Source organism: Leptosomus discolor, chromosome 1 (genome assembly GCF_034619465.1).
Source record: "Leptosomus discolor isolate bLepDis1 chromosome 1, bLepDis1.hap2, whole genome shotgun sequence".
Taxonomy (NCBI): Eukaryota; Metazoa; Chordata; class Aves; order Leptosomiformes; family Leptosomidae; genus Leptosomus; species Leptosomus discolor.
Window position 1 is genome coordinate 163,032,112 of NC_141391.1, and position 26,318 is coordinate 163,058,429.

The window sequence follows — 26,318 nt, forward strand, 5'->3', positions numbered from 1 at the left end:
TGGAATCGCCTTTACCCTAAGCCTGAAGACTAAGGCAATTACAGATCTGCCTTTTGGCACACGTGGTTTTCTTCCTTCTGTGTTGGGAGCAAGGAGAATTTTGCTGTGCAGTGAGAGTGGACACCTTGCTAGTTTGTACCCCAGCCTTTTTTTTCCAACCTCATTCAATGCAGGTTAAAGAAAAACAACTGTTGTTCCAGTGCTTGATCTATTGTAATCCTTCTGTATGAGACAGGAGGAGCGCTCCATATTCCCATCACATATCCTCTCACCACTCAAATAGTGGGAGCACTGGGAAATAGGAGACTCCTCCTCTGATCTCAAGGGTCTTGGCAAACAGGAGCTTCTTCTAAGCAGTTCATGCTTAGCAGGCACCGAGTGTCTGCTGTGTAAGGATAGACACCCTCTGCTTTCCAGGGCTAAGGATGTGGTAGCTTGTGTTAGCAACACCAGGGAATCAACAGGGCCGTAAGTTTGGTTCTGGTTTAGTTTTTGTTTGGTTTTTTTTTTTTTTTTTCTTGAGCCACTTGGGGGAAGCCTTTGTTATCTCCAGATTTTAGAAGTAAGAGCTCTTCAACCTTTTCAAGCTGTGTCCTGCATAAAGGATCATCTGTCTGCTTTGGAGCCAGATAAATAAAAGGCAGTTCTGCTCTGAAAAGAAAATATATGTTGATGTGTAGGATATCTGCATTCTACATAAGCAGGTGTTGTGCAGGGGTTTTTTTTAGAGGCAAGCTTGAAACGTTGAACTACAATCGGGAAGTGCATCTGCGGTCTGTCTGTCCGATGCGTAAGCGGTAGGAAACAGGATTCTGCTTTTTCACATCCTTATTTTAAAAATGGAGATGAAATGGATATGAAACTGGAAGTTACTTGTTCTGGTCTTTTTTGTATAAACTGAAAATGGTTCAGCTCCAGTGGGGCGCTCTCTGTCGTTACAGCAGGCAGACTTGCTGGACACCAGTCGGTGCAGGGAGCAAATCTGTTGCGTGGAGGTACATTTCTACTGTGCCCAGGACTCTACAAGATACTTTATGGAAGGAGTCAGAGTTCTGGTTTGCTTTTTATTGTCTCTGTTATGTGTTGCTCTAATAGTGCCCCGGGGCAGTTGGGAGGAGGCACTTTGCCCTACCACACTCCTGCCGTCAGTATGTGATCCCAGTTGGTGACTGGGCAGCACTGAAGTCCTAAGTGATGCCCCTGCAGCTTTCAGCAGCTTGCCATCCCGCCTGCCCACCTGGCTCTGCAAGGCCCTCACCTTTGCTGCCTTCCAGGTCTTGCGTCCCCCTTTCTAGGCCTGATAGAGGCTTTTGTTTTATCTCTAACTTGCTTTCTCTGCTATGAGAAAGTGGGTTGAGGGCAGTTAAAGTCCCCCAACTTTTCATTCCAGGTCACATGGTAGAAAGCAAGCGTGAAGGCCACCACCTCAGCACCTCCCTCCTGCATTTGTAACGTGTTGCTCAACACCCAAAGCAGTGTGAGGCCGGTCGTGGTTTGTAACCTTAACCAGATAGTTCCTGGGATGACCCAGGTTCACCAACCCCATATTGACTCCTTAACCAGGAGTTGGTGTGTGTCGGTGTCTGTGTGGGATTCTGCACCAAGTCAGGGTGCAACGGGCAGAAATCACCTGCATCTTGTCCGCCCCTTGGTCAGGTGTGTGGCTGTGCTTCGTTCGCTTCCCTACTTGTTTGTGAAGCTGGAGTTTTCTTGTGACGGTATACGTGCAAAGCAAATATTGACTCGTGGGACTAATGGCATTTGCAGCTCCGGAATATGCCTTTGCCTGACCTGAAAGTGAAACCGATGGGGGAAGGGAAAGCAAAGGGCCTCCTGCTGAGAGCTGCCCTTGTGTTGGGCAAGTCAGGAGTTGAGGTAGGAAAACAAAGCTTTCCAGGTGTGAGAGGGCAGAAATGAACTGCCCCATTCAGTGCAGGGTTTGATTTTTGTCTGATTTCTGAGAGAGGAGGAGTTGGACTAAACGTTAAATTGGCTGCAATCCACATAGGATTTGAAAAGCTGAGCTGGGAGAGGCTTCTAGAACTACACCTAAGTGTGTGGCCTCCAGATGAGTCCTGTGGCTTTGCCATCGCTTTTCTCTCTTCCAAAACATTGTTTAATTTAATAAAGGAAGAGAATAGAGAGCAGTGGAAACCAGCTGGCAGTCCAGAGGTGGCAGTGGGATTTACTGCATGCAGTGTTGTTTCGTGTTTAAATTAAACATAATGGAAAGCACAGTTTTTCCCCATGCTAGCTTACTTGTCAGAGGAAGTGTTGCATACGGTCCTATGACAGTGGATGAAAATAATTCTAGAAAGAATTGTCATGCTTGTTCTGGTCCTTCTCTGATGGTGTTCACGGATGGCTCCTGCATAGTTACTGGTCGTAATGTTTTCAGCGTAGAAAAACATTGCTTTGTAAAATGTTCATCTGTACAGTCTGTCTGCTAGAGGTGTGTTGCTTTTTTGGTGGCTTTTTTTTTTTTTTATTTTTTTTTTATTGCTAAAATCAGCAGGGGAAGGACACTCCTGGGAAGGAGTTTCTGTCCCAAAATAAAGATCCCACTAAAAGGCGCTGGGCAGCGTCATTTCATGCCTAGCACATCCAGGCACTACCACAGCAGGCTTAAGTGGAGATCACGCGGCAAAAAAGACCAAGCAAGTAAAACATAGGCAGCAGGAGATTGTTATCTGGTGTTTGCGAGAAGCCGGGTAATTGAAATCTCTAATATCAGAGCTGTGTGGAAGCTCAAGTGTGTCCAGAGGAGGCTCGATATTGGCAAGTGGAAGTAAATTTGCAGGTCTGCTTCGCAAACATCAGTTTCTAAAGGACACCTACACTGTAAAAGAAACTAATCGGATCTAATCCTGCACGGTGTGTATTTGCAACTCTGGCAAAGGTGTTGCAGCTGGAGTGCTTCAAGTAGCTGTAGCTGATGCTGGCTGTGTGCCTCCCTTGCAGCCTTCTTTTTCAGGTACACGTGCTGTCATTATAGCTGTCTTCTAGCAGGCTGGAATCAATGGTGGTGTGATTTGGTTTAGAGTCTGAACTCAAAAAGTAAAGCTGCAAATAACAGGTACCGTTTGCATTTTAGCAAAAAATACGTTGCTTTCCAAGTGTGAAGACTAGCTGTTGGGTGAACAAAATTGCTTCGTGTAGGAAACCTGAATTGCCTTTAAACACGGGAGATGCTTCTTAATGCCTGGGTGAAAACTAGTTTTCATTTTAGAGTTCTGAGGGTTTGGAAGTTACCTTTAATATTTGTTGGATCTGATGTGTTTTTTCTTTTGTATCCCTTACTGTTGCTCGTTTTCAGAAGCGTGTACTGTGCACATAACACAGCTAAGTTAGCTGTAGCCATTTCATGCGTGCAATTTCGCAGGCTTCATGGAAGCCCCTTTTGTCACTTGCTGTCTCCTGGCTAGGAGAGTTTGAGAGTTGCTTTAGGTTTATATCCCTCAGTCAAAGGAAAGAACGTACTATATCGATCCCATATGCCAGGTATCCTCCTCCTGGCTTGCACTGGGTGGTGCCTGGCTGTGTCAGGGAACCTTCCTCCCAGTGAATGCTTTACTGGAGGCAGAGTGAGAGCGGGGTGAAAACAGGGTGGTGAAGACCTCAGCACCTTCTCTTGGAGACACCTGGCTTCATGGGCAGTCCCCAGCGCACCGCCTCCTTGTGCCGCAGCCGGAGCCTTCCCTTGGTGTGATTCACGCTCCTCACCCTGCCCTTCCGCACACCCCAGTGCCAGCAGCAAGGTGAGCCTCTCCTGCTCTCTCTGGGCCCCGTCCCAAATGGGTGCTTGCAGGAAGGTTTCTATAGGAACCAGGGGCAGGAAAAACCTGCCCACCAAGTTCGGTGCTCTAATGTCAGGGATGGGAGGGCAGGCAGCAGGCAGGGGAGTGATCTCCGGCAAGGTGGAGGCCAGCGTGCGGTGACGTGGACAAGGGCAGGTGTTCCCTTCTGCTACAGCTGTCCTGGGATGAGGAAGCACTTTGGGCCTCAGCACTCTCCTGCCTTGCTTTCTGAGCACCATGGTTAATTCCCTTGTTTTTGGGGTCTCGTCTCATCTACGTGCCTAACACACTGGCCCAACTCCTCCGTAGCAGGTTGGTTCGGTGGTGATTGTGCATGCGATGAAGGTTAGTGACGACCCAGGGGGATCCTTACTCAAATGCTTGAGGCACTGGGCTTGGATTCAGAGCACAGGTAACGAGAAGCATGGCAAACATACCGCGGGGCTGAAACGGTGACAGCTTTCCTAATAAAAGTTACTGGAAACAGGGCTGACTGGGCTGAAAGAGGGCAGGGGAGAAGGACATGCTGCAGGCTCAGGAAGCAGTTGTGATAGCAGGGCAGTGATAAGCCTGAAAAAAAAAGCATCAAAATAAATTCACAGTGATGTCAAAAGGGGAATAAGTATTGTCAGCAGATTTTCCTGCTTGGTGTGCATGCTGTGTGCGTTCCCATGTAAAATGAGTGTGCAGGTGCTCATTTTGTAATTCTTGTTATGTCTTCAGCTACTGAGAGAAAAGTTGGTGCTTAGAGAATAAGCGGGACTAAAATGATGGGAAGGACAGAAAAAGGTTTATAGAACTCGTGGGTAAGCAACTGGCCATTGTGTGGACAATTTCTCAGAAACAAAAGCTGAACTTTTTCTTGTTGTTTGTTTTGTTTTGGTTTTTTCCCTGAGAGTTGGTGTCAGAAGATCAGGGTATCTGCTCATGCCTGCCAGCCTTTCTCATGCAGAGAACTGTTTAAATCTGGGAGGAAGAAGCCTTATCATTTGTGTTCTCAGACACAGACGCCTTTTATGCTTTTGTAGTGTTTTACAGCTGCTTATCTTGGAGTGCTGTAGCAAGCCACTTCCAGGCTGCAAGTACTAGCTGGAAAGCTCACCGAGATACGAAAGCAATATAACCTTGTACTATCGAGCACTATAAACAACTTGGACAGGGCCTGCTGGATGAATCCCTGAGGTTCCTTCTTTCAGTGGTTCGCAGTCATAAGTAGCTGTACTGTAAAGGGGAAGCTGGAAAACCCATCCCAGACATGCAAATGTTAGTTTTTCCCAGGTTCTTTCCCAAGTAAGTGTGAGTGACTGATACATCCCAGCACTGATTTTATCTGCTTAGTAGAGGTGGCTTTTGCTGTCTCCCACACACGGAGTTATCTTAACAACAACGAGGTTGATCTTAAAGTCCAAAATCTCTCTCTCTGGTTGCTGAACTGTTCCACTGTTGTCCTGTTAGACCCCTATAAAAATCTGCGGTGAACTGGTATCAGGAAAGTAAGGAGGGGAGCTATGCGGGCTGTTTCATCATCTGAGCTCTATCGCCTGATTTAGTTCAGAGGAGCCTGACTCCTGGCTCATTGCAGAGGTACTCAATAACATGTTGTCCACGTCCTAGCCTAGTTCATCACACAAAATCCCTATCAGAAGCTTTGCCAGCTCCCTTCAGGGAGCTGTATTGCGCAGGCTAATACACTTCGCCTCTGTGGTTTGTGATGCTACTCCTAAAATCTCTTTCAGGCTTATTGCATCTAATGATACTCCCTTAAACCCTTTTTACTGTTCCAGTCCCTTCTCCATGGGCAAGGTATTCAGGGAATGATAATGTGTGGTGTGGGTTTTTTTAGTATTCATAATTAAATACAGGATTCACGATATCTGATGGAAAAGGTGATGCAAGTTGACTTGGTTTTTAACATTCTTCCAGTCAGCAATGCTGTTAGTGTCACAAGGAGTTTGGTAAATGATAGTGTGCTCTTTCTAGCTGATGGGTAGGTATGAAAGCAAGAGGAAATTCCAGTCTCTGGAATTTAATTTTTCTGTGGGGGAACTTAAATACAAAGGGATTTAATTTTCCTGTGGGAAGTTATGTGTGAGGGGTCTGTCTGTCCCCCACCATGTTCTTCGATGCTAATCGAATTCTCTCATCACTGATTTTTTTTTTTTTTTCCTTTTTATAACAGGATAGTGACCTCTCACCTCTGAGAACAGCATTTCTGGACCTCCTGACAGCATCTGCTACTCAGCCTTACCTGGCGCAATGTCAGGTGAGCAGTCAAAAAAGGACACAGTACTTTCTTGTTTGGTCGCTTGTTCTTCCTTCAGCTGCAGCTCAGTAGAAGAAAGTTACTGGCCCAAAGAGCCGTTCTTTACGTTACCGTGCTATCTGGTCGAACTGGGGAAGAAAAAGGCTGCCCCGCTCTTTGCGACCCAGATGCCTTGTCACTTGGGGTGAACTCAGTTCCTTCTTTTACCCTATGCTGAAACCTGCAGAAACTGCTTCAGCCATTGAACACAGAGGAAGAAGGAGATTGAAATGTGGTCTACCTTCCCCATTTTTCATAAGATTTGCTCGGTTTTGTTCGCCTCCCAAGACTTGCCCCAAAGTAGGTGGCTCACGTATGATCCGAGATATTTTTTTCTGTAAAATGGCAGCTCTAGATGCGTGCAGCAAAAGGCCAGGGACATGCTTATCTGCTTCAATTGCAAAACTTGAGATCTACTATTACTACAAAGGAAGATTTTCAGAGGGACACTACCTGAGACTGGGAAGGTGCTTACCTTGAACACAAAAGGCTGTCATAGTAAGCATACTTTCTTTGCTGCAGATCTTTATGCATGGTCTGACAGCCTTGCAGGGAGGGGCAGAAGTGTCCCAGCCCTTCTGCAGCAAAGGGAGGTTCTTCCTGAGGGCTCTGATTTCCCATTTTGGTGCCTGGGTGACAAAAGTTTCAGGGAATTCTGGAGTGCTGCTGGTGCTGGGGTCAGTGGCTCTGTAGAAGAGGTTTACTTCTCCGTAATTATTTTTTTTTTAATGGTTCCCCTGGCTTGGCACTGACCACACAGCTTTTCCAAGCGGAAGAAAGATCACATGGTGCCATGGAATTATTTCTTTCCCTAAAAGTCTCTTAGCTAGAACTCCAATGGCCTTTCTGCTTCTTTTGCTTGATGATAAGGTACAAAAGCATCTGAAATTATTTGCTTCTTTGGTGAAGTGGGAGCTATCTCAATGTTTAGAGTGGCAGTAGTGACAAACTGCTGAGAGTCCTTCTCTTGCTGGAACAGTCTGTATTGAGTGTGCATCTTCCAAGGGAGTCCTTCCAGGTTTTCACTGCTATATGTTGATCTCTCTGTTTAGGCCATCACACTCCCTCTGCTGGAGGTCCCTTCTCAGCACTAACTCCCAGCATTTGGCCTCAGGAGATCCTGGCAAAATACACACAGGTAGGTGTGGGGCAGGGAGGGGCTGTTCTCTGGCTCTGCACAGAAGTAAAGGGACCCTAGTGGTTTTTGGTGGTCTTTGAAAGCCACAGGGAAAAGGAGGGAGACATGCCGCCTTCCGCCAGTGGTTTGGTTGCGGACGCGTGTTTGCTTCTGAACTTTCATGTGTTTTTGCGGCTGCATCCTGGCTCTTGCAAGAGGATCTTGCAGAGCACAAAGAAACTTGGGTGAATTATTGCCCTGCTGTTTTGCAACTATTGCTCCACTGTAAAAATGTTGACACCCTCAGGGAGTCTCTGTCACCATCAAGCTACTCTGGATGGCTTGTGCATGGCAGGAAATGCTAGCCTCAAGACTTGTCACCAGGTGGGCAGAGCAGGAAGGAAGGAAGGAAGCAGCCATGGAATTTTGTAACTTACCGCAGTGTTTGCTGAGCGCGGTTGAGCCCAGTGAAGGAAATGAAAGCTTATTGTGGAGCTGTGCTAGAAGCGTGCTTCTTGGGTGCTGCCTGGGTGCAATGCTTGATTGAGACCCCACGGGAGGGGCAGGTGGTCTTGCAGGAAAGGGGAGGTATCTGTGGGTTTTCATTCCTTAGAAAAGCCTGGTTATAACCTCCAGTGTGTATGCCCTAATGCCAACTGTGAGCACAGATGAGGAAAGTTGAGATCTGGGTCAATATGCCAGTTTCCTTTGGCATATAATTTGGGCTTGCTTCATAGGTGCAAATCCCCGTTTTGCCTGCTGTGTTTCAGGGAAAATCTGAAAGCAACAGGCGGGAGATGGAGCAATGCAGGGAGCCAAATTTGCAGTATATGTATAGAGGTAACAGAGGACTGCTGTGTATTAGAGATGCAGATGGCAGAGACCACTTTAGCTGGTGTGTGGGGGTTCCTCAGTCCATGAGAAGCGCTGCGTGCCCCTCCAGGTGGGAAGTTCTGATCTGGGTATGATGCTGTGCTCAAGCTCTGCTGGAAAAAGGATTGCTGGGAAAATCTGTGCAGGTGTGAAGGCAGGGTTTCACAGCTTCCATGGAGGAGTCAAAATGGGAATGGCACGCAACATCTCCCCAGCTGGGAATTGAAAATAAAAGGGCAAGGAGTCTCGTTGCTCAGAGGGCCCGGTGCAGACAGTAGTGGGATGGGGCAATATCCCCATGTGTGTGTTCAGTTGGTTAGTGCTAAACTGGTGAAAGTGTCTGTTCTCCTTCCTCATGTCTCCCAGAAAGAAGAATCCATCGAGCAGCCAGAGTTCCACTATGATGAATTTGGTTTCCGAGTTGATAAGGAAGGTAAAGCCAGTGCCATCCCCCCGCTTCCATTGTGTCCTGCATCCAGCCCTTCCCATGCTTCTGAGTACGGCAGGGTGATTTTGCAACCGTTCTGTGCTAGGTCTTGTCTACCCACCTGTCATCATCTTTCTGTGTCCTGCCATTGTAATAAAGTATGTTAGATGTGCTGGCCTTAGGAGGGTCTGGAGCATAGACTATGCAGCAGAGTCATTTCCATCCCTCATGTTTGTGCCATGGGTAAGAGAGAGAAGAGTTAAGAGGAGGTTATCATTTCCGTTAGCAGCTGTATGCTGGGGAGGGGCAACTTTCCCAGTTTACAGTGGGGTCTCTGTCATGTTCAGTAGCACTGTAAGCACTGATAACAGGCGCAGTGACATGTGCTGTCTGTGGAAAAACCCACAGCCAAGGTGAGCGGCAGCAGTATGTGTTCTATCCATCCCAGCAGCTTGGCAAAATGTAGGGCAAATTGTAGGGGCAGAACCCACATCCTAGTTTTTCTGCGAGATAGAGAGGCAGGCGACCAAATAAAAGGAGGTGTGGAGAGCTGTTGCAGCTGGGCATTGAACTACAACAGCTGGCTGCCTTTGCAAAGAGAAGGGAGTGGGGGACACAGGAATTGCTTTATGTGCTCTGAGAGGATGTTTCCAGGGCTCAAGCTGTACAGCGCAAGGGCAGAAGTTTGCGTATGTGCCCTGACGCACCCTGAGTCATGAAGGATCCTCTCTGAAGTAATGACCCGGAGATGAGGAACAGGACAGAGCGCTTTTCTTCAGCCAGAATATTTGATAGACCTGTGCATTATAAAATCAGCAGAAAGATTTGGACTGCATTGTTGGGATGTGTTACATGATGAAGGACAGAGTGCCTTACGTCAAACCTGTGCTTGTGCTGAAGTGTCTATTTTAGAAAGCCAGCCTAAGGTTAAGGTGCTGTCATTGTGAATTTGGAAGTGTCCTTATTAACGCTTTTTTGGTGATTAAATATCCCCAAAGTTAACATTTTGCACCTCATTACTTGCATGAGCCTATAGCTTCTGCTTGCCATCTCCGAGGCTTGCTATGCTTTTGTCAGCCTGATTTACAGATCCTTACAAAACCCAGCAGGATGACTGCTGTAGGGGTCTTGTTTAATTCCAGCCACACTCTGCTCTAAATCATGAGTAAGTAGAAACTAGAAGCCTGCCGACAGCTTCTTAGTTCTCAAGGCCCCAGTGCCTTTTGCTTATGGCCAAAAGATTTGCTGCATGGAGAAGACAGAAACCGAGCTTTGCCTTTCCATGCTCTGTCTGGAAGATGTGAATGTTTTTAATTGTGCTTCCTTCTTGTTCCCTCTCCTGTTTCCCCCTCTCACTTGTGTCCATTTCCTTCTCCTCCCTTTGCTGAGACAGATGGTGTTGAGCCTAACTCCAGCAAGCTTCGAGGGGTCCCACTGACGGAGGAGCCGCAGCAGAGGCTCAAGTGGCAGGCTCACCTGGAATTCACGCACAATCATGACGTGGGTGACCTCACCTGGGACAAAATTGAGGTCACCCTACCACATTCAGACAAGCTGCGCTCGCTGGTGCTAGCCGGCATCCCGCACAGCATGAGGCCACAGGTGAGAGTGCTGCCTATTCTGGGCGGGCTCTCCTGCCTGGAGTAAGAGACAGTGGAGCAAGGCTACTTTCTCTTGGTCGAGAGGGTGCCAGACTATAACTTTCTGTGGCTTAGTGACTGTTTCCTATCTCTGTTCACCCTGTCCCCCCAGCTGTGGATGCGCCTGTCGGGGGCCTTGCAGAAGAAGAGGAATTCAGAGATGTCATATCGGGATATCGTGAAAAACAGCTCTAACGATGAAACCATTGCTGCCAAACAGGTAGGAGCCTAGTGCTGACTGGGCATAGGGGAGTGGGGAGAAGGGCAAGATTTGCTGCGTGAGGAGGAAGGGGTGTCTGCCTAACATCTGCAGAAGGGACAATTGGAGGACATGTGTGGTTGAATCCTGCTAAAACTCAATCCTGTTGGGCATATTTCTCCTTTGTTTTGTTGGAATAGCAACTATGCAGCTCCCCTCCTTCCTAGGACAGCAGGGAAGCGGTTAGACCCGTGCTACCTGCAGGCTAGAAAACAGAGCTGTAGTTGCATCTCAGCAAACACCCTGATACTCATTGAGGGAAGCAAAGGGTGAAAGGCTGACAGATGCACCTCTGTTGAGTAGTGGCAGCTGCTTCCAGGGGCTTTGTTCCCTCAAATACAAAGTCTCTGAACACCGAGACTGTTACAGGGTGTTCCTCTGACCTCTTCTTTTGTGAGAGGAGACAAAAGAAACTGGGCTCTGCACGTGTCCACCTCTCACCAAGAAGCTAGGTTCAAAGAGGTCAGAGGGAGGAAAAATACTGCCCAAGGGAGATCTGTGGGCTGTTCACCTCCAAGTCCTCTGTCACAGATGTGGCCAGGTTGTTGGTTTCTCTCTGGAATAGGTTTGTTGGGAAGCCTTGCTTGAAATTCCCAACTAGGATGCTACTATTCTCAGTGGTGAATCTGGGGGCTGAGTTTAGGCAAGTGTTTCTTGGGAGTCACCAAGTCACTGTCTGCACTGTTGTTTTCCCACGTGTCAGTGAAGGCTCTTAAACTGATCCGAGGTGCTTGGTCAGGGCCACCTTCTTTGGTACGTAAGGGCTTATGGATGAGTGTGGGGGAGCAGAGTTCATGGCAACAAGGGGCCATGGGGAAGTGTGGAGAGCAGAAGGCGATTGTTCAGATGCTGCAAGCTGACTGTATCCTTGTTTATGGCTGTCTGGCAGATTGAAAAGGACTTGCTCCGCACAATGCCCAGCAACGCCTGCTTCTCCAACATGAACAGTATTGGGGTGCCGCGGCTACGCAGGATACTACGGGGACTTGCCTGGCTGTACCCGGAGATTGGATATTGCCAAGGCACTGGCATGGTAACCTGCTGTGAGAGTGTCTTTTTGATGGGGATCATTTTGTGTGTGGTGGCTATGCTGGGGCAAGTGATTTGAGGCAGTGCTGCCGTTCACTATGGCCTCCAGGTGAGCTGAATGGAAATCCCTTCCATGTGGAATGTTTTTCCTGGGGAAGGGAGAGCAAAGTAGCACCACATGTCCAAAGATGTGGAAGAATTCAGTCCGTCTGTTGGGGAGGGCCAGGCATTACGCTGAGGAGAAATCACTTGGTGGGAAACTACAGGAGAGCTGCTGCGGAGGAAGGAAGATGTTGGTCACCTAGATACCGGTCCGTCTCTCCGTGTGTGGAAGTGGGGAAAGAGTTCTGCTCCTCTTAGGACATGCAGTTCTTCTTCCTTCAAAATCCTAGGTGGCTGCCTCTCTGCTGCTCTTCTTGGAGGAGGAAGATGCCTTCTGGATGATGTGCGCTATCATTGAGGAACTGGTTCCTGCCTCCTACTTCAGCACCACCCTGATGGGCGTGCAGACTGACCAGCGTGTCCTGCGACAGCTCATCGTGCAGTATTTGCCCCGCCTGGACAAGCTGCTCCAGGAGCACGACATCGGTAAAAGTGTGCCCTAGAAACCATAGCTTTTCTTGCTGGGGTGACACGCGGACAAAAATGATTGCTCTTGTTTCACAAAGAGAGAGCAGCAGGGCTAGGATCAAACCTCCTGGCCCTGGAGGCAGTGCATGGTCATCCTTGAGCTGGGAGGAGAGCACTTAGAGTCCACCTTCACTGGTTGGCTGATTTCCCTCTTCATGTTTCTCTTCTGTGTGTTTATTCACAGAGCTCTCCTTGATCACCTTGCACTGGTTCCTCACCTCGTTTGCTAGTGTTGTCCACATCAAGCTGCTGCTACGTATTTGGGACCTCTTCTTCTACCAGGGCTCTCTGGTGCTGTTCCAGCTCACTTTGGGCATGCTCAGTATGAAGGTAATTCCCACCTCCTCTTCCTCCTTTACAGTACTTCAGCGTTTAATTCTGAGTTTTAGGGGCAAGAAGGTTTTGTATCCACTTCCTGTGTGTGGTTTGGGAATGTGCTGAGGAAGATGAATTCCTGCCTTCCTCAGAACTGGGGGCTGTGAAGAACTTGCAAGGCACTTCACAGGATTCAGGGATTGCTGCTTCCCCTGCCGACCTCGTTTTTTTCTCTCATAATTAAACCCCATCAGCAGCCCCCCCCCCCCCCCCCCCCCGCCTTCAGTCTAGATCCCAACCTGAGGGTCCATCTTACCTAAACCAAGATACTTCTTGATTTTACACCACCTCTGCTCAGAGATATAAATCCAAGGTCGTGGTCATCTAGGAAGCTTTTGATGGCACTGTTGAATGCTGCAAAAGATTAGCATTGTCCTGGCTAGATTTGATTTGGCTGGCTTACGTTTAACCGCCTGGTCTTCCTTTTTGTGTGAAAAATAATTTTGTGGTTCAGCTTGCTGTGTGAAGGGCAAGGGTGAGCCTGCTGGGAGTAAGGGGAAGGTGGAGCACAGTTTGACATGGTAGGTGCTCTGCAGTGTGTGAGACTGAGCTGCTTCCATTCCCTTGTCCCCAGCAAGATCCCTGCTGTGCCCAGTCCTGGCTATGGGTGGAAAATAGCTTCTGTTTTGTCTTTCATTGCTAATCTGACTTCATTTCAGCAACGGATGCTATGACTCAGAAACGTGCCAGCTAGAATTTTGGGGGCAAATCTCAGTGCGGTAGAGCAGTAAAAGATGCTTTTCCACTCCTAGAGGTAGCTTGGACTCTTCCTACTGAAGTTTTTATGGAATTATCTAGTTGTACCTGCATTGTTTCTGGCCCAGGCTGTACACTGAATGTAGAATTGCATCTAGCCAACCCCAAGAGCATAGCTGTTGTGCTCACTGCTCTGTGTGGCAAACTGACTGCATCGTTGCAGGAGGATGAGCTAATCCAGTCTGAGAACTCTGCCTCAATCTTCAACACGCTCTCGGACATCCCAAGTCAGATTGAAGATGCAGATGTCTTGCTGCGGGAGGCCATGCGCGTGGCTGGCTCGCTGACAGATGTGGCGGTGGAGACCCAGCGTCGAAAACACTTGGCCTACCTCATTGCTGACCAAGGGCAGCTGCTCAACTCCAGCACCACTGTCAACAATTTATCCAAAGTGAGTGCACGGAGTCCTGTCTGCCTCTGCTGGTGTGTTCTTACCATTCCTTTACGTGTTTCACCTCTGTTGCACTTTGTGAGCAAGAGGTCCTCCTGTCTGAGAGGGTTTTGGCTCTAGGATGACTGTGTCACCCTCTGGAGAAAAGGTATGGGGAAGTGAGGGGGATGTCTGTACTAAAGAAGTGCTGCCAGATCTGTCCTGGTTGATAAATCCCCAGGTGAAAGGGATATTGACATTGATTGTAATTATCATTAGTGAAAGTTACGATGGAAAGTGATGCGTTTTATTAATGGAAACTAAAAGAAATAGCATATGCTTTTGGCAGAATTTGCTTGGAGCATGCAGGGTAGGAACTGCAGTTAATCCATTAGTAAGAAACTGATACACTAAAATAACTCTGGAAGATAGAGTCAGAAAACAGCAGCAGCCTTTGAGAAGCTGAATAAAAAATGCACCCGTGTTTAACCTTGGACTGCAGTCTGCAGTTGCAGATGTAGTAACTCCTGTTGGTCAAGCCTGTGTGGAAGACCTATTCTTGATGCTCGCCTGTGTGCTAATCGCAAGACACTCCTGCAATTCTAAAACGTAATAGGCATCCACTGAGAAATTTATATATAATTACGTGTAGAACCGCTTTTGGCAACAAGCAGAATTAGAACTAAAATTATTCACTGGAGTCATGGTTGATTCTTGAACTTCAATTACGCTTTGGTAATAATTGAGCTATAAATAACCCATTACACATGGAGTAGATCAAGCCATAGAGCTGATTCATTGTGTTAGAACTAGAACAACTCCTCTTGAAAATAGCCAGTTCACTTGCCTCCCTTTTCCGGTGGCAGCTGTCAGGCCCCCTTGCTCAGAGCTGACTGGTGTGAAGAACTGCTTTATTTTCTTTCTGAAATCTGTCCTAATGTGTGCACTTCGTTCTCTCTCTTCCCTCTCCCTCAGATTGTGCGGCGCAGGACTCAGCGCAGGAAATCTGGTATCACCTCTCTGCTTTTTGGTAAGGACAATCCTGTGCCTTTCATGTGGTGCTGGTGGATATAGCAGCCTAGGAGGGAGGGGAGTGAGAAAGCAGGGAAACGCTGTGACAGAGGAAGAGGAAAGAAGGGAGACAGAACTGAAGGATGAGAGCGAAGGAGAGCAATTTTCTACTTGCTTGCTTTGGGCCGAGCTCAGAAAGTGAATTTTAGGTTAGATGATTAGTCCCTAAATGGTGACTAATAACGGGCTCCAGCTCAGTCCATCTGTAACGTCCTTCTTGCACTGACCATGGTCAAACACATTGTCTGGCAGACCATATGCAGTCCACAGGCTGGATGATGTACTCTTCTGATCTTACTCTGCTCAGTTCGGGAACATCTCTGAAGATCTGAGACAGGGCAGGATGGTCCAGTTTGTCAGCCATCAACATTTATAAATGCAAACATCACTGATGTTCCCCTTTACTTTGAGAGTTCGATGTTGTGAATACTTTTGAGTCTTAATTTTCTTCGCTTATGACCTGAGCCAGTGTATGTCCAGAAAGCACACAGCCAGATTAAGTTTTGCATGAGTTTAACAGCGAACTTGCTTCTGTGACTCCATAATAGCCCTTTCTATTGTAAGCCTCACTGTCATCAGCTTCCTTTCAACTGATTAGCGTTTCTTGAAATTGCCACATCTCACCACAGAAATTGTTTTTCCGGAGGAATACAACATATTGAATTTACAGGGTTTGAATAGCGTTCCTGTTGTGGTTGAAATGGCCTGAATAAATCTAAAACTGGGTTTTACTGGTCTTTTCATAGAAGATCTTTTCTAATGTTCTCCAGGAAGCTGCTATATTGTCACAGGCTTGCTACAAGCACATAAAGCATTACATATAAAAGTTATGGTAGAAGACTGGTGAAGCTGTAAAGCCAAGCATGCAGAAGTGAAGAAATGCAGGACAGTTGCTTGTGCAACCTAATCTCAGACCTCTTGTATGTCATGTTATCATACAGTCAGTACAGACTGAACCAGCAAAGAACTTAGCTGCCAAGTGCATCTTTCTTGTGTTTCAGTCTCCTTGACCTAATCTGAGTAGCTTTATGAAAGTGATAGCGAGTTATACCCATGCACAAAGGTAGAATTTAAGATCAGGCTTCAAAATGTATCAATGGTAGAACTGAGATGATTGATAGTGTTCTCATTTTAGTGGGATTTCTGTACAGTGACTGTCATGGGGTTTACCTAATATTCTTAGTAATTAAAACATTGGTTAAAATAGAGAAGTAGTCATCCTGCAGCAGATGACCAGAGTGGAAAACTTCAACCCAAATGAGGGGAAGGAAACCTTGGATGTAATACATTCATCTTATACTGGGAACTGTCAAACAGCCTTAACTGTGAAGTCTGCTGCCTTTGATAGTTACTGTGTAGAGCTGGTACGTAGCCCTTGTCTGGGCGGGAGTAAGAACTTACCCAGAACTTAGTTCTTCTTCCTTAGAGTGGATGCAGATTTAATAGTGACTTGGACAGGAGTTGTAGAATCACAGGAGCACTGTTTGGAAGGGACCTCTAGGTGTCTGTAGTCCAGCCTCTCCTGCTCAAAGCCAGGCTCTTGCTCATGCGAGATCAGGTCAGCCAGGGCCTTTCTCTCACTGAGACTCAAGAGGTTGGACCAGATTTCTAATGAAGGAATAGAAAGAAGAAACAGCGAAAGGTAGTTTGGCGGAGAACAAGATATGCATGTTGCCCTTTTCCCGTTGGATGGGCATTGCAACAAGGAAATGCAGGAGAGCATGTCTGCACAGAGCAGACAACTGTGCAGCTAGTCAGTCTTTACAGGCTCATAATAGAGCCTCCTCACATGTGGCTGATCCTGCACTGGTTTCCTGTTTTGGAAACGTATGTGCAGGCCTGTCGGCTGCAGTGAGGTGAATCTGGTGGAAACCCCAGTTGCTTTCCTCTGTTTCGTGTATATTCTAAGGTGGGAGGATGTGGAATTTGCTTCCCCTGTCTCCTGCTTGCGTTTGGGTTGGATTGATCTGAGCACAGAGGGAGGAGCACAGTATTTTGGCCAGAAGGGACTGAACGATGACAGAAGGAACCAGTGATCTATGTAAATGAGGGCAGCCCACGGAGCTAGTGTGGCTGTGGTTGGGTAGTTTCTTCTTTAGTCGCATTCTGCTTTAGCAACATGAATTGTCTGGGAATCCCCACCATCTGCGTGATCACCTATCTATTTACAGTCTTTGCATCTCTGAATCTGTAGTGAAACTTCTTACATGCTCTGTTTCCTACCCCTGGTCACTGAGGAGGAGGTTTTGTTAGTTTTCATTGCTTGGGCTGGGAGTAAGTATGCCCTACAGTTTTTTTTTTTCTAGTCCAGAAGCAAAGTTCAGTTTTCTCTTAAGCTCTGTGTGTCTGATTCTCTAATCATGTAATTTAGCAAGTAGAAAACAATTAGAAAAATAGTTTTAAATCTAATTTTGTGCTTCTGTTTATATTGTTTAAAGTTTCGGTCTTTTTAATTAGGATCGCTTATGATTAAAAGATGCTGTGAATCACTTTTCAATAAGCAGAAGCTTCATATGTACATAGCTGTTGCAGCAGCTGTATAGCTTGGGCCACACTTTATTCATTTTGGTTTCTATAATGCTGTTAGAAGATAAGCAGAGTACTAATTTGCTGGCCGGTTATTTGGTTCTTGCATAAAAGCTGTGTTTGTATAAAAATTGGAGTTCAGTGAAAAATACAGTCTTTTAAATGTTGATTTTGTTAATCAAGTTACAACATCTTCAGTATATTATAGAGAGAGCAAAAATAGATGTGTGAAGATACACTTTGAATTTAAAACAAACTGATTTTTTTTTTTTTTTAGAAAAAGCAGCAAATGGTTAATTGTTCCCAAACATCATGTACTCGATTTTTAAGGCATTCAGCTACATTAACTGCCTAAAGAATCCATCCCATTAGGTATCTTTCTGCATAGATTAATGGAGATAGGCTGTCAAAACTCCTGGTGGAATTAGTGCCAGTTGAAAGATGCTTTGGTAACTTTTACTGTACTTAGGACCACTTCTCTACACCCAAACCCTTTGAAATCTGGCTCTTAGGGAGGTCGAGGTCTTAAGTAGATGGCAGCTTTTGTGTTGTGGCTCTGACTTCTAGACTGACAGAGGAAAGCGGGCCGTCTTGGGTTTTTCAAATCCTTTTCAAGATTCAGTGAAGTACTTGTTTTCTTTTCCTTGCCTTCCCTCTGGCTGTGTCGGCTCCCCCAGGGGATGACGACCTAGAGGCACTGAAAGCCAAGAACATCAAGCAGACGGAGCTGGTGGCCGACCTGCGTGAGGCCATTCTCCAGGTGGCACGGCACTTCCAGTGTGTGGATCCCAAGAACTGCAACATTGTGAGTGAGAACAGCTGGATCTGCACTTCTGGGTGCTCCAGGCATGAGTGTTGAGTGTCCACCACAGGACAGGGCTCTTCAAATGCTCCTGGAGTTGTGGGCTCAAGGAAGAGTGTGTCAGATGTAATGGGTGGAGGACGAGGGTTGCTCAACCCATCCCTGGTGGAGGAGGGCCGTGCTGGGAGGTTATCTGCCTGCTAGGAACAGAGAAAGGTTTGGTAACAGGGGCATGCAAGCTTTGTCAGATCAGCTGGGAGTCATCTGTTGCTTTTCATTCCTCTTTGCTCTTCACGTGCATGCTAGGATCTGACTCCAGACTACAGCATGGAGAGCCACCAGCGGGACCACGAGAACTACGTGGCCTGTTCCCGCAACCGACGGCGACGAGCCAAAGCACTACTGGACTTTGAGCGCCACGATGACGATGAGCTGGGCTTCCGCAAGAACGACATCATTACGGTGCGTCAGCCTATGAGACGGGAACCAGGGCAAGACCATGCAGACCCAACTTGTTTGGGGCACTGCACTGCCTCGTCTGCAGGGAAAGAAGGGAGGAGATCAGCTCAGAGCCCAGTTGGGAGTCCAAGGGAAGCAGCTGGTGTTTCTGGGGGCTACTGGGGGTTGAGGGAGTATGTTCCTGCGAGTGTTGTCTCGTGGGTCATTCTCAATGCAACCACCAAGTCCCTTTCCTGGCTGCTGTACAGCTAAGCAAAAGATTGATTTGGTCTAACCTGGGTCCCAGCTTAACTCTGCACAGTGAGCTGTGGTAAGACTGTAAAAGCATCCGTTTGCATTTTAGCTGTGGGTGTCCCCTCTGAAATTGGGAAAATCGGGGGTAACATTGTGTTTGCAGTTGCTTTTTGCCCTTGAAGGCCCTGGGCTGTGTGAGAAGTGAATATTGGCAAAACAGCTGAGAAGAAAGGAGTTCCTCGTTGTGCGCACGCAGCTGGGCAGCTGTAGCCCCCCTGGCACTGCCGTCTCTTCAACCAGTGTTTTCCGCTCCCTGTTTTTCAGATTATTTCCCAGAAGGATGAGCACTGTTGGGTGGGAGAGCTGAATGGACTGAGAGGTGAGAGCACGATGGGTTGCACTGGGGAGAGTGGGGACGGATGGTCTGCGTTTGCAGCAAAGGCTGTGCCGCTTACCCGGAGCATCTGCCAGGGACAAGGGAAGGGTTAAAGCAGGGCATGAGAGCAGTGGTGCAGCTACCTGGTTACTTCTTGTAAACAGCAGGTTTAGGCTCTGTCCTCCTGGCACAGGGTGGTTGGGTGCACGTCATCTCTGTTGCTTGTGTCCTGCAATTGGCTTCCTCTTCAGTTGCCTTAATTCTTGTGATTTTGAGGCTGCTCACTTCCTTCTTTGGGGTTGGCCCCTACAAACTCTGATTTAGTCTCAGCTTCCACTGAGCTGTGGTCTTGTCTATATAGGGGGTTCTCAGTGTCTATGTCAGGCTCATCTCTTTGTCCACTCTTTGTAGGTTGGTTTCCTGCAAAATTTGTGGAGGTCTTGGATGAGCGGAGTAAAGAGGTAAATTTAAAAAAAAACCACCACCATCACAACAAGAAAACAATATTTAAAAAAAAAAAAAATCATGTCATAACTGAAAAAAAAAAACCTAAAAAGAGCCATATAGTTCCCTTCTTGGGTCTGGTTGCTCCTTCTGGCTATTGAGCACTTAGTGATGTGATCAGGCAGCTTATCTTCCTAAGCCTGTTCGCTCAACTTCCTCGTGCTGACCGAGTGGAGAATGCAGGCCCCAGAGGGCTGCAGCAGGTAGCTGAGTGTGATGCCTGGGCTTGCAAGCACCCTAGAGATGACCTTTGCGAAAGCTGACAAAGCAGCAGGCAGGTACGCAGGAGGATCCCGTGGGCAGTGTTTCTGTCTGCTCCCTGCTGCCTGTGCTCTCTTCCTCCTTTGAGGCTGTGCCTGTCCACCCTGCTCATGCTTTACGGTCACCACAGTGGATTCTCCCCAAGCCGCTGTACCCGAGGGGGCACTGTCTCTGTTCCTCTCGCAGCTGGCAGTGGTGAGATGCCACCTGTCTAGAGCAGGTACCTCAATATGGCCTCAGGGCTGGTGTAACGGATAGGGGGCAAACGTCATCAGCTGTTCGCCTAGGCAATGTGCAGGGAAAGTGGAGAAGGCCCTGTTCTCCCCCTCCTCCTCAGCATTTGGAGAGTAAGGAAGGCCTCAAAGGCTGACCGGAGACCTCCAAGAGAAGACCCTGGAGAGCTGTTCACTATTGATGCCTCGCTTGCTTTCTCACCCCCTTCTCAGGGCTGGTTCTTTAGATGCAGATCACCTCTCTGTATATAAACACCCCCTGTGCTGCTGAGCGGTTCTCCTCCCAGCTGTGGAACTAGAGAGGATCCCACTCATCCTAACTCTGGAATATCCTTCACGCTAACAGTGCGTCAGGGTGACACCTCAAACTTCTGCACCAGCTGACCTGGGAATTCCTGTCTGTCCCCATTTGTCTTGACTTTTATCAGCTTACAGACTCTCAGAGACCCTCAATGCAAGTCCTTCTCCTTACCTTAGCTTAGTCAGCATCACACCAAGCTGCAGCAGTTCCTATGTGCTGAATGCTGCCAAGATGGTGCTGGGGTCACCTGTGTGGTGTCCTGGGCAGCACCGAGGCACAAAGGTCCTGGTGTCCCAGCCAATTCCAGGGGAGTAGCACTGGTGCCTTAGGCAAGAGCCAGCAAGAGCATAAGGGGTTAACGGAGCGGGGGCTGGTGGGCACCTGGGAGTGGAAGAGGTGCATGCAGAGAAGCTGTAGGTGAGCAGACCACCTCCGTGCTCTGCCCCCTCGCCAGTCTGCTGAGAGCTGGCTCTTTGTGTTCCTCAGTACTCCATCGCTGGAGATGACTCAGTCACAGAAGGGGTGACGGACTTGGTGCGAGGGACGCTGTGTCCAGCCTTGAAGTCCATATTTGAACACGGATTGAAGAAGCCATCTCTGCTGGGGGGGCCCTGCCATCCCTGGCTGTTCATTGAAGAGGTGAGAGGTCTCAGTTCCCTTCGTGGCGCTGTGTGTTGCCAGAGGGCTGGGGCGAGGGGGCTGTAGAGCGGAGTGTACTGACTGTCCCTCTGCCCTACTAGGCTGCGAGCCGGGAAGTGGAGCGGGACTTTGACTCTGTGTATTCTCGCCTTGTGCTCTGCAAGACTTACAGGTGAGGCCGCTTTATTCACAGAAAGCAGCTGGGTCTGTGCCCCGCTCCTGTGTGCTCATCGCACTGCTGCTGCTCTCCACCTTGGGGAAGGGTCACTGTCTTACCCCTTCCCCGGGCTCCCATGTTTGCTTCTGGGTCTGTATCTTGCTCTCTCGTGGCCGCAGGATCACCTGCGGGCTCAGCAGTAGCAAGAGAGCTGTTGGGGTATGGAGGGGGAAAGGCCTGTGTGCGCCCAGGGTGGCTCCGGAGCTAGCTAGGTCTCTGCTGTGATCTTCGCAGGCTTGATGAAGATGGCAAAGTCCTCACTCCAGAGGAGCTGCTTTACCGGGTGAGTGCTGCCACCAGCCCAGCCAGAGCCCAGCTCCTAATGTGGGGAAGTTTCCCTTGGAGGCTGCTAGAAGGTGATGCCCATCTCTAGGGAGATGTTCAAGAATCTCCCAGACCTTCCCCCGTGGGAAGGAGTAGGAACACCAGGTGCCTGGGGTAAGGCAGCAAGTGAAGCCATCAGGAAGGCTCAGCCCCTCTGATGCCAGCAGGTGGCACTGGGTGAGGGTGGGGAGCTCTGGGGAGTGCAGAATTTGGCTGTGTTGCTGAAATGGCTGCCCAGCCCAGCTAAGGCTAAGCTGAGAAGGCAGTAACCACGTCTTCCCTCCCTGCAGGCGGTTCAGGCTGTGAACGTGACGCACGATGCTGCACACGCACAGATGGACGTGAAACTTCGTTCCCTCATCTGTGTTGGACTCAAGTGAGTCATCCAGTCCTGATACCCTCGATGTTGTGAGTGCAAGGAACTTGGCAGGGGGCAGAGTGGGCTGAAGGGCAGTAGTTCTTTCAACCTACTTTAGGCCACAGGGTCTTTTTCCCATCACACTGCAGGCACTGAGTGGGACCTGCTCCTTTCTTGTTCATGGTGCTAGCCTGGCTCCTGGCTGGAAGAAGTAGCTCTTACTGCATGGAGTGGCACACACAAGTTTACTGGGGTGTCATGTTTCCACTGGTGTATCGTGTTCCCACTGGGGACAGGACTGTGGGCTGGGGTCAAGGCTTGGGCTGAAAATAGACTATCCCAAAGGGGATGGGGCTTCTTTCCCTGGCTTCAGCCGAGTAACGTGCTTGTACCCCATCGCTGCAGTGAGCAGGTGCTGCATTTGTGGCTAGAGGTGCTGTGCTCAAGCCTGCAGACGGTGGAGAAGTGGTTCCATCCCTGGTCGTTCCTGCGCAGTCCCGGCTGGGTGCAGATCAAATGTGAGCTGAGGTGAGTCTGTCCCCATGGGCCTCGCCAGGGTCTGGAGCGGATTTCCTCCTCCTCTGCAGGAGGTGGCCCTCACTATGGTTGGCTTTGGGCCCTCTCCAGTGAGTAGCAGCGTGGGCTGCCCAGACGTCCCCGTTGCAGAGATTTCCTTCTGTGTGCTGAGGCAGCAGCAACTGTCTAGACAGTTTAATGCGATGCACTGTGCCTGCCTGATCAAGAGCAGAGCTTGGCTCCTGGGGAGCTGTCTTGACAAGCAGGCAGCCTCTGCCTGCCAGCAAACTCCTGCTGTGCCCTGCACCTACTCTGATGGTGCCTTTTCCAACCCCTGCCCTCCAGATCCTCTCCCAGCCACCATGAATCCAAGCAGGGAACAGGGAATGTGCTAGGGAGGCAGTCTGGCTGTCGCTGGCCAGGAAGGAGTTGCTTATCGGCTTAGGCACGGGAGCAGGTCGGGGGCTGAACGCGGCTGAGCTCACACAAAGCACATACGTCGCTTGGAGCCCAGGGCACTCTGCAAAGCCCCATCCAGTCCCAGGAAGCCACAGAGCAACACACACGCGCACACACACAACCCCACCACCACTCCAGCCCTGTTGCTGCTGCCATCCTGCGGGGACTGGCTCTCGTCCGTGCCACCCGGTTGCCTCTGGCCCCAGCGGGAGCGTCTGTAGCCAGGAGCAGGCCTGTGTTGTACACACCTCGGGGTGCCCAGTTCTCCTTGTGCTGAACGGGAGGAGAGGAGTCCCATCCACCCCTGTGCTGCCGTGTCCGGTGGCTGCTTTCTCGCAGCGTGGGGGCAGTGCTAGCTCAGCACAGCCAAAGGACCGAGTGGGACTGGTTCATGGCTGGGCCCAGGTTTGTGTGGAGCAGGAGCGGAGGCTTATGCCATATTACTGCCAGCCAGTTTTCTGTGGAGGGCCTCAGCTCCCTCACTGCTGTAGGACTTGGAGGAGACCCCCACATACGAGTTTCCCCTGAGCCTGAAGGACTGACATGCTCGCTGCCAGGAGGTCCGAGCTGTGCTTCCCTGTCCTCGGGACAGCGCTGAGGCAGCGCCTGCAGCCCCTGCTTAGAGCCGGGTCCAGCGAGGGAGCTCCGCGTGCCATCCCTGTGCGGCACTTGTGCGTGGGGGTCAGGATGCATCTCCTGCTTTAGGGAGAGAGAGATGGGGGTGCAGAAACTCTGAGTTGCTACTGGCAGGGGTCTGCTTTCTGGAGAGGAGCCTGCAGCCCCCCATTGCCAGCTGTGCGCAGTCCTCAGCCCTGTGGGTCAGCCGCCTGGCAGAGCCTGGGGCTGCCCGTGCCTCCCTGCGCTGCTGTGTCTGGCACGGTGAGGGTTGCACTCGAGACATCTTCAAGCTTCTCTCTCCAGCCTGGGCCTGGCAGGCTGTGAAGCCCAAAAAGGAGGGGGAAACAGGGGGTGAATGGCTGGTGCTGCCCTTTCAACACCACCGAGCAAGGAATTTCATCCTTGTAAGTTTAGTGGCGTGCTGGGGCGAGCTGAGGAGCTGGTGCAGTTGTGTGCCTGGGGGCAGCAGTTGCGGGCACAGGCTGGGAGTGTGATCTGTGGGTGTGTGTAACCATCGCTCTCTTGCATTGCAGAGTCCTCTGCAAATTTGCTTTCAGCCTCTCTCAGGACTGGGAGCTGCCAATAAAGAGGGAGGTGAGTAGGTGGCATCTCTTGTTCTCTCCCTCAGCCGGGGGCTTCGCTTACTGCCTCCCTCTCCCAGCTTTGTGCTCTGGCCCATCCTCTGCCTCCTCTTGCCTCCAGAGGCTGTGGATGCGGCTGCTTTCGCTGCCAGGGCGGGCTGGGCACGGGAGCTGTGTGGCAGTGCTGGCAGAGGGTGCTGCCCGCCCCTGCCCAGCTGGGGCAGAGGGAAAGGGCGGGCCCCTCGCTTCCCCGGTGCTCTCCAAACCGCAGGGCCTCTCCCCGTTTCAGCTGCCCAGAGGGGGGAAGTGCAGAAGGCTGCTCTGTCTGGGTGCCGGGGACCTCGGCGTGCTCGGGCTGCGACCGCAGACGCAGCCTTGCCTTTTCTGGGTGCGGTGCGCTGACCTGGGTCTCGGTGTCGTCCTGCAGGAGAAGGAGAAGAAGCCACTGAAGGAAGGGGTGCAGGACATGCTCGTGAAGCATCATCTCTTCAGCTGGGATATAGATGGGTGACCCCCACCCCACCCCATCCTGGGGAACCTTCTCGATGGCGCACACTCCTCTCCCCCATCATTTCTCACCCCCTGCCCTCCCCCACCCCACCCACTTGTATCTGTGACAAAATCCCCCTCGGGGGGGGCTGCCAGGCCACCTGGGAGAGACGGCAGCAGCGCCGAGAGGCCGAGCTGCAGACCCAAGGGAGGTGATGGTTGAGGGTGATGCTGCCAAGGGACAAGTGTGTTCTGGCCACAAAAACAAGTGCCCCCTCCCAGCCTTCCCCATCTCTGCCACCCCCATCTACTGCTTGCCTCAGCCCTGCCTCCCCCCTGGTGCCTGGGGGAGCAGCCTGGCCCGCTGCCCCACAGACTGGCAGCTGCGTGGGGGTATGAGCGTGTCTGCTGCTGTAGCTGTGGGGACGAGGCAGCCCTTGGGGGGTGGCTTTGATCTGTGGAAGCTGGTGCCATTGGCAGGTGACACTGCGGGTGCAAGTGGAATTGGGCCGGTGAGAGACTCATCGCTGTACGGGAGCAGGGACAGCACCTCCCCCCGTGCCAGCCAAGGGCTCGCCTCTGCCAGGGAGAGGGGTGGCAAAACCTGCAGCACTTGGAGAAGTTCCTCTGACCTGAGAAGGAGGAACTGGGATCAGCCTCCTCCCACCTCCCTGGCACTGGCGGGTGAGGTGTTGACAAGAGGTGCCCAACTGCACCGGCCTGTTGCCACTGTAACAGCCTTAGGGGATGGGCCTTGTCTCCTCTGCGAGCAGACAAAAACCACCCCTCCCCGAAACGAGAGTGTTTCATGCTGTCATTTTAGTCTCTAGATTATTTTTACTGTTAACCAAAAAGCTGTAAATTAACTCCAGGAACATGTATATTTTGGCACTGTTGTAGCTCAGGATGGGGTTCTGGTTGGAGCTGGCTCAGGGAGACTAACTTGTCCTCCTCGCCCTGCGGTGGCAGCGGGGACACAGGTCAGGAGTGGAGAATTGCTGCTTTGTGGTGGTGGCTCTGGATATGGAGTCTGTGACTTTCTACTGAAAGCGCTTGTCTGTGAGCACAAACTACTTGTGAAATGACACTAGATTCTTACTTTCCTTTATTTGGTGGGTTTGTAAATAAACTGCATCTTGGGAGAGCGCTGGGCTTTGGCTTTGTTTTTTGGCAGGGCCAGGACTAGGTTTAATTCTTCATTTCTGCCATTTGATAATTATGACCCCATTTCTGCGCTGGCTCCTGCTAGCATCGAGCTGAGGTCGCCGCTCAACCTGTGCTGGCACCGTGGGGGCTCCTCGCTGGCCTTGTACCGGGTGACCAGCCCACGAGGGCAGGTAGTGGCCAGGGCAGGAGCAGTTGTGCTGCCAGCAACAGCAGCCCTGCCTTGCCCCCCTGCCGCCAGCCCTCCCTGAAGTGCAGCTCCGCAGCAGAGCCCCAGAAACACAAGAAATACTCAAAACTAGGGGGTGTAGGGACCCTGCAGGAGAAGGGCCCTTAGCAAGGGGCGAGGGGCTGGCCGAAAGCAGGGCAGGGCGGTGGCAGATGGCATTGTTGTCTGTGCAAGAAGCTTCTCCAGAAAAAGCAAGTGGAGCCTCATCTGCAAAGTGGGACAGTAACAGGGCACCGGTCCTGGGGGAACCGTGTTCAGAAGCTCAAGCTATGGGAGGGTGGAAGTTGCAGCATATTTACTGATGTGAAAATGAGTGTTTTCAGTCAAACTAATTCCACTTGGGCATCTGGCTGAGGGAGGCTGCAGTGTCGCCTCACCACCG

The 26,318-nt window shown here is 50.1% G+C and overlaps 1 protein-coding gene across 4 annotated transcripts; it reads left to right on the top strand.

Moving 5' to 3' along the window:
- Window positions 1–6,016: 6,016 nt before the first annotated feature.
- On the top strand, window positions 6,017–25,685 carry SGSM3 (small G protein signaling modulator 3). 4 transcript variants are annotated; one of them, XM_086469393.1, is made up of 21 exons: window positions 6,017–6,060; window positions 7,152–7,237; window positions 8,456–8,522; window positions 9,910–10,118; window positions 10,269–10,376; window positions 11,305–11,448; window positions 11,837–12,032; window positions 12,259–12,404; window positions 13,369–13,596; window positions 14,551–14,605; window positions 17,850–17,977; window positions 18,281–18,436; window positions 18,992–19,046; window positions 19,455–19,504; window positions 20,829–20,981; window positions 21,083–21,153; window positions 21,433–21,481; window positions 21,813–21,898; window positions 22,286–22,408; window positions 24,007–24,067; window positions 24,482–25,685. In XM_086469393.1, exons 1-21 carry the CDS (start codon window positions 6,054–6,056, stop codon window positions 24,563–24,565), a joined length of 2,262 nt encoding a protein of 753 aa, XP_086325519.1. In that variant the 5' UTR covers window positions 6,017–6,053; the 3' UTR covers window positions 24,566–25,685. The 4 variants fall into 4 exon arrangements, with proteins under 4 accessions (XP_086325519.1, XP_086325526.1, XP_086325532.1 ...); XM_086469400.1 differs by lacking the exons at window positions 6,017–6,060; window positions 7,152–7,237 and having other exon boundaries at window positions 8,472–8,522; window positions 9,972–10,118; window positions 22,226–22,408; window positions 24,488–25,685; XM_086469406.1 differs by lacking the exons at window positions 6,017–6,060; window positions 7,152–7,237 and having other exon boundaries at window positions 8,472–8,522; window positions 9,972–10,118; window positions 24,488–25,685.
- Window positions 25,686–26,318: the final 633 nt, after the last annotated feature.